This window comes from Camellia sinensis, chromosome 15 (assembly GCF_055761805.1).
Source record: "Camellia sinensis isolate YWXY chromosome 15, ASM5576180v1, whole genome shotgun sequence".
Lineage (NCBI taxonomy): Eukaryota > Viridiplantae > Streptophyta > Magnoliopsida > Ericales > Theaceae > Camellia > Camellia sinensis.
In genome coordinates, this window is record NC_138975.1 from 51454911 (window position 1) to 51469033 (window position 14123).

A 14123-nucleotide genomic window follows, 5' to 3' on the forward strand; every position below is an offset into this window, starting at 1 on the left:
ATATACATTAATCGTCGAGTTGGTATCCACTAGTACCACTGGAATCCATTTCTTTCGGCTCTCCAAAGTCATATACAGGGGTCTATTGTGGTTTGCATCATTAGGTGGCAACTCTTTATCTGTAAGGGATATCACTGACGTAACGTCCCCGAATGTGACCAACGACACCAGTTGGTCAATGGTGGTGTCGACAGGCAGCTTCGTTCTGTTCATGGCCTCTCATAGTGCCTGCTTGTGTTCCTGAGAAGCCATCAGCAACCCGCAGATTGATATGTCTGCCTGAATCTTCTTGAGTTGTTTCAAGACCAGGTCTTCCTCAACGTCTTTCTCCTTTGATTTCTCAGCCTCTTTCCCAGAGGATTCTGGCTGATCTAATGTTGAGGGTTTGAAATACTGATCACTTCAGGTCATTTGGTTGATTTCAATTGTATACCATGTGTTGTCGGGGGTATCGACTTTCCACCCTTTGTTGGTGTATGCATGGCTCAGATCATTATCTTCCCAGCACTCCCTTGTAGTCATGGCCGGGCTATTATCAGGTTCCACCCAGAGCATGTTTATATCACGTCCCTCGTCATCATACCATTCCTCTTTTATAACAATTTTGGTCTCTGCATTCCAATACTATATGCACTTCTTTAGCATTCTTTTCCTGTCACTAGGCTCCTATTCGGGCTTTCCCATGTTTTGGGCATCATCCGTTGTTTGCTCAGCTTCTACTTTTCCTTTTCCTTTTCGCTACTCCAGGGCTATCTTCCTCTGGATTTCCTCTATCCTTTCTTGTTGGAACTGAGCCAACGTTTGCTCCTGCTCAATCATAGGTATGGCCTTAGCCTTGCTATTCTAATCCACTTCATTTCCTTTCACACTGTCCTTTGCATGTTCCTCCGTATTTGAGTCCTCTTCACTCAACCACCCGTTGCTTATTTCTGGCTAGCTTAGATCCCACCACCCAATCTGTACGCTGCCTACATCCTCTTCTTCGAAGAAGTAAAGGTTCTCTAGATCATCTTCTAGTTTTTTCAGGTCTTCTTCTAATTCTGCCAAGTCATTTAGGCCTTGTTCAGGCCAATCATTCCGATGTTGCCCTAGCTCCTCTTCCTCAATGGCATGGATGCTGAGGAAGTCTGGTAGTATGACTACAAGCTTTGGCTGATCAATGGCCACAATGTACTGGCTGGGGTCGTACTGTTCAGCGAGTGAGGCCCCTTTCTCGATGACTTCGGTGTTAGACACCCCAATCTCTGGTGCATTCTTCTTCTCTTCTGTTTTCGTTGCCACCACAGGCCCTTGGGTTTTGGGTGTTATATCCATCATGCATATATCCGTGCTTTTCGGAACAACCACCTCTGGCTTAGGTAGATGGGATAAGGTGATATATGCACTGGGATTAAAGATGGGCGGTAGTGTACGGATAATGTTATTGTTTTTGGGTAGAGGTACTTGGATATGGGCGGGAAGTGGGTTAGTGGTCACATTTGGTTTGGCTGGTGGGGCTATAATTTTATTATCAATGAGATCCTAGATCTCATGACACAAGTGGTATCAACGATCGATGGGGTGATCGTGTTGTTGATGCAAAATGCAGTACTGGGTGGGGTCATGGCTAGGTGGTAGTGGGTCAGAGAGAGGTCGAGGGTCGAGGGGCTTGAGGTGCCCCTTGTCCATTAGTAGTTTAAGAGCACAGGTTGGGCTTATGTGGATGGCGTAAAGGTTCTTTGGTTTCAGTTTGGGCCGGTAGGTTGTGAAGTTGTAGCGGTGGTGAAGGGATCGGCCATTTTGGCCGCTGTGGCGATAGTACTTGCATCTACAGGCCATGGAATAGTGCTACTATTAGCATTGGTATTGCTGGTGAATGGCCTTCTTGCAGGTTCACTGGTTCTATGGATGATACCATTCTTGAATGCACTTTCAATTTGGACCCCCAACTCAAATAGAGAAGGAAACATAGAAAGTGGTGCCACTATCATTCTTTGCAACATATCTGGCTCAAGATTCTGGACCACTTGCTGGACTTGCTCCATTTTAGAGGGTTTGTTTGTCATCCTAGCTGCCTTTGCTCTCCATCTAGCGATAAAGTCGATGAAAAGTTCTTTGGGGTTCTGGGTAGTTGCTTCTAGCTCACTGATGGTTACCTCTATCTGAGTGTTATATGAATATTGGTTGACAAACCCCTCAGACAGCTCCTTCCAATTCTGCTTAATAGAATCCTCTAACTTAGTATGCCAGATGACCGTCACGTCGGACAGATTTCTTCCGAACAACGAAAGTTTCTGAGTCTGAGATAGGTCCATTGGCCTCAGTACATCCAAAAACAAGTGAACATGCACAATTGGATCCCTACTTCCATCGAATCTATCAATGTGAGGCATCTTTAATTTTTCTGGCAACCTGACTAAGGCCTCGATATAACGATCTTCAATATCAGGAATGTAATTGAAGCCTTGGGAATTTTTGGGCACCTTCTTTAGCCTGGAAATCTGGATCATGGCTGGATCAATATCGTTGATATCAAAAGGAAGGAGTCCCCCATGGGGCAGTGCTAGAGGCCTGTAAGCTAGAGCCGGTGTGAAAATCTCCTAAGGACCCAAGACCTGTGGGTTTTTAACCGATGGAGGCGGATCAGGATTCAGCTAGGCAGCCGGGATTGGATGAACAGTTGATGCAGATGCACTAGACGAGCGTCGTAGATCAGCAATAATTTCATCTTGTGCGCCTATCCTTTGATTCACGGTATCCATGCTTCTCTAGAATGCTGCTATCATGGCGGTAACTTCTTTGATATTCTATGCCATTGCAAGTATGGGTGAATTGGGTACTAGTGAACTGAATGTGTGGGAACGACTGGGTGCTGCGGAGTGCTCTGTGTTGGTGCTGATAACTGTTTGTCCCTTCTTCGTCGAACAACCGATGGAAGAGAGACTAACACTGGCTGACCACCAACAAGGTCTCGAGTTTTGCAAAGCTTGCCAGAGCGAGTCCACACAATTTGGGGGATAGCGGGTCTCTCTGAAGCTATGACTGTAAACTACCTAGCAGAAGAAAAAAAGAAAAGCAATTAAAATCAGACTGCACTTCGGCCCAAGTCATAACAGTTTATGATCATAGCTGAACTGAACTCTGCCTCAAAATTGATAACAAATTGTACTGCTGATATGATGCATTCCTATACAGTTTCACTATAAAAGCACATACCAGGTAAAAAGAACCAAAACATCCTTATGAGGGGGTAGGGTTACCCTATCCTAGATTTTGACATGATCTAGGGTTTCACTAATTCAAACAAGTAGTTTCACGCAATCCTGTGTAAGGATAAGCATCCTGTCCTAGTTTGGAATAGTCACTATGGCTTTACTATGTGGGTGTTTGGGAAGTGGACTTTTATATAGGTTGTTTTAGTTGTAGGATATTATTGGAGAAAAAATTTTTGGTGTTTGGAAAGATAGTTGGATTTTTTTTTGTGGTTGGATGTGATGTTTGTGAGAGAAAAAGTGAAATGATTATGGGGCTGGATGTAATATTTTGTTTGGATTTGTTTTTTTGGTTTTGCAAAAAGTGTCTTTTAGTGGAAAACATCAAAAAAAACCCAACACACAAACTTCCCAAACACCACCTATATGTATCTATGCCAAATGGTCAAAAGAGATACCTTAGCAAGATTACCTAATATATCTCTCACACCAAACACCAAGAAGTGAAAGGAGGATCAAGCGATATAATAGTAATCCTGATCCGAGGGTTATGTTTCTAACATGGCAGATCCCACGACCGGCCAGCCTTTTGGCAAGCTTTTCAGGCAAGCCTCTGACAAGTCGTCCAGGAATAGCAGATGGAAAACACAGTGACTTAGAGTAACAATGGAAATGCGATGCAAAGAACATATACCTGGTAATAACATATCACATCATGAAGTTCAAGTCAAGTTCTCTAAATCCCCAACAGAGTCACTAGAAACTGTACCTTGTTTTTCATACTCTTCTCGGATACGATTAGCCCTACAGTTCAGACTCTCGTGGTTCTGAATCTGATTTCACACGTGCAATGTGAAATAGATAAACACTAATTAGTCCAAATCTGGCAAATCTTTTCAAAAATCGATTTTGAATAAAAAAAAAAAAGCCAAAAATCAACTGCATTGCTAGATTTCAGAGTCGCCACCTAAATGTTTTTGGGAAATTTAAGAAACCCGTGACTCATGCCAAAGGCCACTTGTCCGTCATCACCAAAGTGTCTTGGCTCGGGAACTTAGGTATAAGAGGGGAAGGTCATGAATTGAGCACCCCAGTCACCCGATCAAAGATCGGCCTTTAAAAATCATGATGTGATTCTTATGTACAGTATATGCTCTTGTTCTGATTATTAATGCTATCTTTACTTGGTGATGCACACAAGTATAAGCTAATTCGCAAAATTTGTAACGCTTTGATTTCATGTTTGTTTAAAAAAATGTTTGAATATGTACCACTTTAAAAAGTGATCTCATATGTACATTAATCAAAATCATCCAATTTAAGCGAAAAAACCTTCATCCACCAGCATTCGAGAGGTATATCACTTAAGTACTTAGCCTCATGGTAAATGTACTCGATATGGCAACAATCACACGCATGTAACATGCTAAAGCAATAAATTCTCACCTAGTACTCCAAGCAAGCCAAAGAAAGACAAAATAATTAGAAAAATGCATGTTCTTAAACAATATGACATGCCTAGTGCAACACATGCAAAATGCAATTAATAGGCTCGTCTACTAGTATGGCATGTGAATCAATTTGATAGCATGCAATGAAGCACATATTCGAATAAATAAATAATCACAATGTTAGAATGATGCTCCAAACCAAATGCATGCAAAAATGGATACTTTAAGCATGGCAATGACATGAAAGTGTGAAATATGATGCTACCATTATAAGCGGGTAAATAAAAGGGAGAAAAAAATGGGGTTGGAAGACATACACACATTATTACAAGTTTTCCCTCATGCAAGAGGGTCCGAATGTCCAAGTGTTCGAGTTAACTACTTATTACAAATCCAAATGAATAAATAAGTAATTATTACAAATTGGAAGGAATCTAAGTAATTAAGTACAACACACTACTATTCAAGCACTAATTTTACAAGCCACAGAAAGCGAGGAAATGCGTATGCATGAACATGAATCTTCGCCCAAAAAATTCATCTGTTTTGCTGCCGGAACCATTCTGTTTTGCAGTTAGAAAATTAAACTGTTTTCTCCTCAGCCCCTGCTCTGCTCTGCCATGAAAATGGTACTACTTGTGGAAAATAAAGTGACTGGCCGGCCAGAAAAAGTGGTTGGTCATACAGTCAGGTGGCCGGCCAGCCACAATTTTGGGGGTCTGCCCTGATGCAACAGAAAAGAAACAGAGCACAAACAAAGTATTTCTAGGAGGTGTTTGTCCTTCCTGCCTCTCCCTGTCATGAAAACAGGGTAAGGGAGGGGTAGGCTTAGTTTGCAAACCATCACTTGTCGCAAACTCGTTGCGTGATGATCTATGAACCAATTAGACAAAAGCTTAATGAATGACAAGAAAAGACCAACAACCACCTCCCTATCATGGAATGACCTCAAGGGGAGCCGGTAGGCATAGCTTCTCGAGTCGTTAACATCACTAAAGAGTATGTAACAGCCCAAGACACGATAAGTTCAATTAACGTCCGATTGAACCCGTACCAACCTTAATACTCTTGTTTCAACTTTAGTCCACTTGATTAGCCTTTTTTAATTACCTTTCCATTCTTTAGTCATTTTAGTCCAAAATGAGAATGAAGTCCACTAATGGAGAGAAAGGTCAAACAATGAGTTGGTCTTGGCATGAGAGAAATGTAATGCCTTGGTAATGAACCTCTGAGGAGATTAAACCATTAAGCATGGAAGGGTCTCTTTCTCATACCTTGAGCAACACTCACTTGAAATGACTCTCAAAATAAGAAAAACTAAGAAAGGAGGGAGGTTGCAGAGATGGTTATGCAAAGTGTGAACACATGTATGGAAAGCATAAAATAAAAGCTATCAACTAGAATAGGTTGCTGTCTAAGGCCTAAACCACCAAACCTATAAGGACTACAGCACTACAAGCATACTATACAAAGCATGGATGAAGTAAAAAAATTAAAATTGCCCTAAAATGAGTAAAAACAGTGCTGGAATTTAGTTGAAAAAGCTAGAAAAGTAAGCAAAAATAATGGAGAAATGAAACTAGTAAACAAGCCAAAGGAGGGATGGCTAACCCCTCCACTTTTTGGACCTCAAAACCGCATTTTTAGCCTTTGAAAACCTCTGAAAAACAGTGGTAAAATAGTGAAAAAAATTTGAGAAAGAAGTGGGAAACACAAGGGCAAAAGCTTAGAAAACAAGGTTCAAAGAAGGGTGGTCAACCCCTCTACCTTTGATAGCTTCAAGCCACAAGTTTCAACCCATATAATCAGTGTAAAAATAGTGTAAAAACAGCAAAGAAAAATAGGACAGAAGTAGTGTAAAGAAGGTAGAAGTTGTACCTCTTGAAGAGTTATAACACTTTGATTCATAAACCCACAAGTAAACACCCTTAAGAGCTGAAATTTGGACTCAAGAATCTCAATAAGGAGAGCTAAAGAAATGGTTTAGGAAGTGAATGTAGGTTGTATGTATATTGCAAGATAGAGAGATGGAGTGCTTTATACGAGTTTGGCTCTTCACAAGTTTTTCCAACCTCCAAAACAAGAGGGATGGTCCTCTATATTTAGAAGAACATGTTGCTATCTCAAAAATATCTGTATTGAGCCAGCTAGTGTAGTGCATGCACATGGAGGGACAGCTGACAGCAAAATATCTACTAGCCGAGAAACCTGGCCAGCCAACCACGTGGCGGATAGTTGACCAATTTTTTCTAGCCAGCCGACCACCTGTTGGCCTATAGGCTTCTAGGTGGTCAGGCTTAAAAAAAAAAAAAAGGTTTTGGTTCAAAAAGTGGTGCAAGGTTCAAGGCTCTGAAACTCAAGCACCGAGGTTTTTTGCTAAGAAAATTGAGCAGATGTACAACGCAGTATTCATCATTGGGTGATCAACGTAAGGTGCCCAAGTCTTTAGGGCAGTCAAAAATGGGGTGTTTACACTACGCTTTACCGGTCACGGGCCGGAAGGAATGCAAAACCTCAACATATCTCAACAGACCACACGCTTTACCGAGTGCTACTCCAGAAGGAAAGCAGAACCTCTATTAAGTGCCACGCTTTACCTGTGACAAGCTGGAAGGAAACAGACCCTTATTCCAATATCACCATCCATCATTTCATCACGTTATTTAGTATCACAATTCTGACAAGGCCAACAATACCATTCATTATTTTCCATTACACATTAATCTAACAGCACATCCACCATAAGCATCAATATTATCTTTAGAAACAATCACAATTCTTGTGTTCCATTTCATTCTTCACTTCTTTACATAATCCTTAAGTCTTTATATTTAATTACACAACACAATAATTATCACACATTACCCAAGATTGATTGATTTAATTTCTTAAACATAACCCTCACATATCATAATCATTTTCACAATCACTAATTATCATCATTAATACTCCTCTTAACTAAACATAAACTTAATTTCATGAATTTATTGTCAATTGAAACATTCCTCGTCTCAAAAATAAGTTCCACAGCTAGGGTTGGGCATAAATTAGGGCTTTTTACTTTGAGGCACTAAACCAAGTTCTAACTTCTTAAAACTTCCTTAATCCACTTCAATCTCCCATTTAAGTTCCCTATTTTGGAAACCCTAACTTTATTTACATGCTTTTGTGAAAATATCCTTAAGATAAGGTTCTTATGCAATAGAAATCTACCACCCATCTATCTATAAGAAAATATTGAAGAGAAACAAAGAAAATGCCTGCCTTAAGCAAGAAGAGCAAGAACTCAAAATTTCAACTTCAACGAAAATTTGATCCACATGGATGGATAGAAAGCCCTCAGCATGCTCTTCATTTTTATGTAAGGAACATAGGGTAGAAAGTGAAAGAAATGAAAATCAAGCTTAAAAGCTTGAAACTCACAACAATGGTGGAAAAGGGAAGAAGAAAGAGAAGGAGCAAGAAAGAATAAAGAAAAAATGGACCAAAAGTAACTTTTAAATGTGCTTGATTCGGACATTTTGCTCGAGCGACTAATCCTTCGCTCGAGTGAACAATACGAACTGCCAGGAGTTCAGACCAAATATGGTAGACCACTTGAGCGAACATTGAAAACTCTCAGAATCTCAAACTTGTAAAAGTATTGGGAACTTCACAGGACCACTTGAGTAACTAGTCCATCACTGGAGCGATGAGAAAAAGAAAAAAGAAATTTCTAGAGTACTACAATAGATTTCCTAATTTTTTTCAAATATTTGGTGGCGACTCCAAGATCTGGTAATGTAACCCATTTCTGGCAAAAAATTTGTAAGAAAATAGATTTTCTATAAATGTTGCCAAATTTGGCCTCTTATCTATGTTCCACATTGCACTTGCGAGACTAGATCAAAGAATTCGAGGGTCTGAACTGTTTAGCGCACTTAGGTACCTCTCGGGCGATGTTACAATTTCTGGCGACTCTACTGGAGATATTCAGAAACCTTGACTCGAACTCCATGATATGACTTTTATTTTCACTTATATGTTCCTTGGATTTTATGCATTGGTGTGCCTAAGTCCCATACTCATCACCTGTTATCCTGACCGACTATTTGGCTTCTGGCAGATAAACAGTCATTGGCTCTAATATGGTGGGTGCACAAACCTTGGAATCGGGATCACCATGTACCACTTGATTTACCAAATTGGGTAGGTACATCGGTGTTTTGTTGAGGTACCCTTTTAACTAAGATTGACCTAGTGCATATAGTAAACTCTAGTAACTTTCAAAAATAGGACAGGATGCTACCCTATTCTAGGATGTATGATGCCACTTGTGTGAATAGTGAAACCCTAGATCATGTCAAAGCTAGGATAGGACAACTGTACCCTTCATAGGGGTGTTTGTTCTCTTCCTTTCTATGTGGAGTATATGGGATCTAAGGTTCTCAAAACTGATCAGTGGGTCAGACATATCATTTTGAGGGGTTGAGTTCAGTATGCATAATGATCAGTTGAGCCGAAATGCTGCCTAAATTCTGATTTGGGAATTCCATTTTGTTTTCGCAAGGTAGTCGTAGCACTATAGCTTTAGAACGGTCTAATATCCCCCAAGTTTTGTGGACTCACGTTGCTAGACTTAGTAGAACCACAGATTTGGTTTAGGGACAGCCAATGTTAGTTTCTCTACCACTAGTTACAAGGAGGAAGGTTAAAACCTTATTGTCAGTGCCTATCTAGCCAGAATTTCTAGAATGTGTGATGGATCGACCTCTAGTAAGGACAAATCCACCTCCAATAATGATGAACCCACTTCCAGTAGTGATGGACCCATTTCTAGTAATGACAAACCCACTTCCAGTAGTGAGGGACCCACCCCCAGTAGTGATGGACCACCTCTAGTAGTGATCAACCTACCTCCAATAGTGACGGACTAACCTCTAACAGTAACGGACCTACCTGCGGTAGTTATAGCAAACATGTTTTTGGCCCTTTAACGAAGCATGGATGTTCTTACCAACAAGGTTGCTACCAACAGGGAGGCTCTTATTGGATTGCAACACCCATCTGGGGCGTCCACATCTTATCCACCTCCAGTGGTTCATTCGATTTTAGACCCACGTCTGCCAGAGGAAAAATTGTATGAACCTAATCTGCAAGAAGATTTCAAGGTTCCTACAGAGCTAATGGGAGGAATTTTCCCTATAGATATTAGTGAAATTGACCCGTCTATGCTAAAAATGTCCAAATTGCAGAAAATATTCCGAAAATTATAAGGGATCATCTCCATTCTGGATATAGGAGATGGGTATACAAACACAACTATCAAATTATTGAAACAGTTTAAAATGCCACACATTGACAAGTTTGATGGAGCTGGTGACCCTATGGTCCACATTCATCTTTTCTCAGATGTCCTAAAACCCATGGGCCTGAATCGGCCTAAAAAAATTTCCTTATTTGGGAGACCTTTATCTGGTGTAGCTACCATCTGGTATGCTAAATTAGAAGACTCAGTAAAATAGAATTTGGAGAAATTAGCTAAGGCTTTCATCACCCAATATTCTTATAACACCCAGATTGAAGTAACTACCCAGGATTTGGAGGCAACTCCCCAAGAGCCCAATGAGAGTTTTGTGGCTTTCATCACCAGATGGAGGGCGAAAGCAGCCATGATAACAAATAGGCCTATTGAGAAAGATCAAGTCTGTATGGTTGTTAGAAATCTGCATGGAAAACTACTGCAGAAAATGATAGTTCTCTCTTTCTTCAACTTCAATGACCTCCATGAAATTGGGGTTCAAATTTAGGATGCCATCAAACAAGGGATCATAACAGAAGGAAATGAGCCCATGAGAAAGTTATTCACTTCCAATGCTACTCCTTGTAGTAGCACATAAGTCAACACAATCGCTGCCACCACCGGCAATCCCTTCGCCAACTTTAGCTCACAACCAACCACTTCAACCCGACCTCGAAATTGAAAGTTTCACCCTTTCCACATGTCTCCAATCCGTGCCATGGAAATTCTAGTGGAAAAGGGACACCTCAAGCTCCTTGATCCCCAACCCCTTTTTAATCCACTTCTACGTAGCCATGATCCCACCAGGTACTATGCCTTCCACTAACAACACAGTCATGATACTGACTGTTGCTTCCAACTTCATTGTGGGATTCAATATCTTATTGGTAATAAGATCATAGCTCCACCCCAAAGAACCTAGACCACCTTCAACCCATTGCCACTCCATAATCAAGTCCCACCGTCTTCCTATCTCAACCTTATCCATACACTAGCCCCCACTTTCAACCCCAGCATATACATCACACCTTCCCATTTGCCTAAGCTTGAGATGCTAATACTGAAGAGCACTGACCAATTCATGGTAGGTACACCTCGATCCCAACCAAAACCCCAAAACTCTATGGTGGCAAATGATCTGGAGCTAGAGTTGGATATTGGTCGATATTCTCATGGGCCTGCACTTCCTTTTTCATGGTTTTCTTAAGCCATGGATTGATCATGCAACAAAGAAGCACTAGAGAAGTTCTGGGTTTGACATTGGCTGAATCTGTGATAGATTTTGAAACTAGTGTGGGACCAGTAAACTCAGGGGGATATTGTCATCATTTCTGTGATCAGGGATGGACCACCTACTAATTGCACAAATTTTGTTCTAGACATGGTGGACGACACACTATAAGTAGCAATTTGGGAATGCTTTTATTTTACTTCCTGAATTGGGTGTTGAGTCTAAACTGATTTTGTCAAGTCTGTGGAGTTGGAATCAAGATCGAGTCAGTCTTGTGAGTCAGAGTCTAGTGATTTCGGGGGTGATAACCCGGACACCAATGTCCTATCTGTGTCTATCTTTTCGCTTTCTTTTGAGTCTGTTTCAATCATTGAGCTAAAAGTTCTGAATAAAAGATGCAGTAATTTTTGCCTACTTCTCTATGCCTGTAAATCATTTCATTGACCATAATTTTCAAAACTTTTTCCAAAACTCTAATGAAAATGAAGAGGAAAAATTTCCCTAGGATTTGAAATTTGATCTACTAAGAAGAAGAGAAGTGTGCTAAGCCCTTTATGGATAAGATCATTTCAGTTAATGTGGGTACTGAGAAGGATCCTGGTGTGGTCCAGATTGGTTCTATATTGTCATCAGAGGAGCATGAGTGACCAGCTAGTTTATTAAAAGATTTCAAAAAATGTTTTTGCGTGGTCCTATGATGACATGCTTGGAATTGATCTTGATATTGTATAGTATAGAATCCCTCTCAACCTGAGGCCCAACCCCCCGTAACTTTTAAATTTTGATTCTGAGTGTTCACTAATCAACCATAATATGAGACAGTCGGATTGGAAGCAACCCTAAAACTAGAAGCAATAAGGTTGGATGTGATTGGGGACTCAAACTTAGTCACCCACCTAGTTAGAATGAATAACTAGTTTGCCAACTCTTTGACAACCCTAGTTTCAATGGTGGATACACCGACCAGGATCAAGATTCGTCTAATCCTCAGAGAGTAGATGATAGCCACTGCAGAAGAGGTTGAAGATGAAATTCCTTGGTATCACGACATTTTGAAAATGACTTACGCTTACATAGGGCAAATGCTAAGGATAAGGTATCAACGCATGATCGCCAAATCTCGAAATTTGAGAGAAGACGATTTAATGTTGAAAGGCAATCAAACTCCTATCCCAGATCCCAGGGGCAAGTTCAAAGTCCCTACATCATCAAATTTATAAAATAAAAAAAAAATTAAAAAAATAAAAATTCATTCTTATGGATTTAGATGGCCTAGAGATCTTACAACCAATCAACATGTATTGGCTACAAAGGTACTACCCTTGAGAGGCTCGTTAGGCCAACAACCTAGGTGGGCAACCCAGGCAAAAGTTGGAGGAAAAAAAAAAGAAAAGAAAATCAAAAGTGAAATAAAAAGAATGAGAAAATGAAAAAATAAAGAAAAGCTTGCAAAGTCGAAAACGTAGAAGGGCGATTTTGGTAAAAATTAGAGCACAAAAAGAGAATGTTAATACCTGAGTGAGCCTTACTCAAAACTGCATAAGGCCTGATTCTTATCTTTGGGATACGTAGGCAGCTTCATCTTGAAGTTCGGCCCCAACCATTTTCAATTCACTCATGCCGTCTATGTTTCATTAGTGTATCTTTACTTGACTCAGCTGTCCTATCCATTTTTTGATTGGCTCATTTCTGTTCTATCCAATTGTCCTATCTTATCTCTATGGCAGATTTAATTACAGGGTAGATCAAGTTCAGATTTGAGATTGTACATCTCAAAGGTTTCCATGTTGGTCAAGTAGTGGCCATTTGCGAAAATAGATTTTGATGATTTTTAATGAAGTTGACTGATTTTCTCAAAAATTATTCCATTTTTGCAAAGCTAGACCATTCATTGGACCCAAAAAAGATAAAATATCAGTGCTCACAGTTTGACTTACATGATTTCAAAAAGGAGAGCGGAACAAGCGTGTTAATCTAACTCTCATGTTAATCAAAATCTTTTTACCAAAAAAGAAAAAGAAGAAAAAGTCAAAGTAATGAACTTGGGGCATAGTCGAGTCGGGAATTTTGTCTTCTCCCTGCACTCTCGAGTCTCATGCATATTTTAGCTAGCCAGATAACAATTCAATCGGTCATCCAAGTTTTTAGTTGACTCCGGGTGTGTTTTCTGATTGTTTCAGGCGGCCGACCATTTATTTAGCCGACCGGCCAATTTTTTAGTCGGTTCATCAGTTTGTTCAGCTGGTCAGTTAATGAATTAGTTGGCTGGCCAATTTTTTAGTTTTTGGACAACAAATCAGTTAGCTGGTCAATCAATCAGCCAGGCAGCCAATTTTCAATATCATTCCAGAATGGAAAATTGCAGAATTTGCATAGGCTCAATGGTTTGTCCTTTTAAGTCGTGTTTTGAGTTCTTGTCATTCTAGCAAGTGTAAATGGGTGTGTTTGGTTTGTTTTTGCTTTGTTTTTCTTTCACTGAGTCTTTTTTTTTTTTTTTTTGGATTGAAGGTTCAAGGTCTAATTCAGAGCTCATTGAAATTCGATCATTCTCAGATTTAAATGCAAAACAAAATATTTTCATGCTTAAGTGTTGTGCCATTCTTGCCATGATATGCAAACAATAAAACTCATTTTATTAAATTTAGGGTGAAGCCCCTCAATTACAACATTACAAAGAAAAAAGCGAAGAAATTTTTGGAAAATAAGAAAAAAGAATGAATCATCTGAAGCATTGGTGCTCCTTCCTAGGCAAAAATAGAAAGGAAAAGCAAAAAAGAAGAAAATTTGAAAAAAAAAAGAAAAAGAAAAAAAAATTGAAAATACAAAAAAAAAAAAAGGGGGACTTTTTCTCGAATTCTGACAGTAGCCCGACGACAAAGGTACAAACCGACTTCATTTGTAGACAACTTCGGTGCTCAATTCTATCATTAATTGCCTCGCCACATCTTCACTCTCGAGAAGCCCTTGAA

At 39.9% G+C, this 14123-nt stretch overlaps 1 protein-coding gene across 1 annotated transcript; it reads right to left on the bottom strand.

The window, feature by feature from the left end:
* Positions 1-1724: 1724 nt before the first annotated feature.
* Positions 1725-2489, bottom strand: LOC145812989 (uncharacterized). Its single transcript, XM_082908245.1, has one exon. The coding sequence runs from the start codon at positions 2487-2489 to the stop codon at positions 1725-1727; it is 765 nt and encodes a 254-aa protein (XP_082764371.1).
* Positions 2490-14123: the final 11634 nt, after the last annotated feature.

Bases quoted from the DNA above. Each gene is read 5' to 3' on its own strand.
- LOC145812989 (XM_082908245.1), bottom strand. From the start codon at position 2,489: ATGATCCAGATTTCCAGGCTAAAGAAGGTGCCCAAAAATTCCCAAGGC.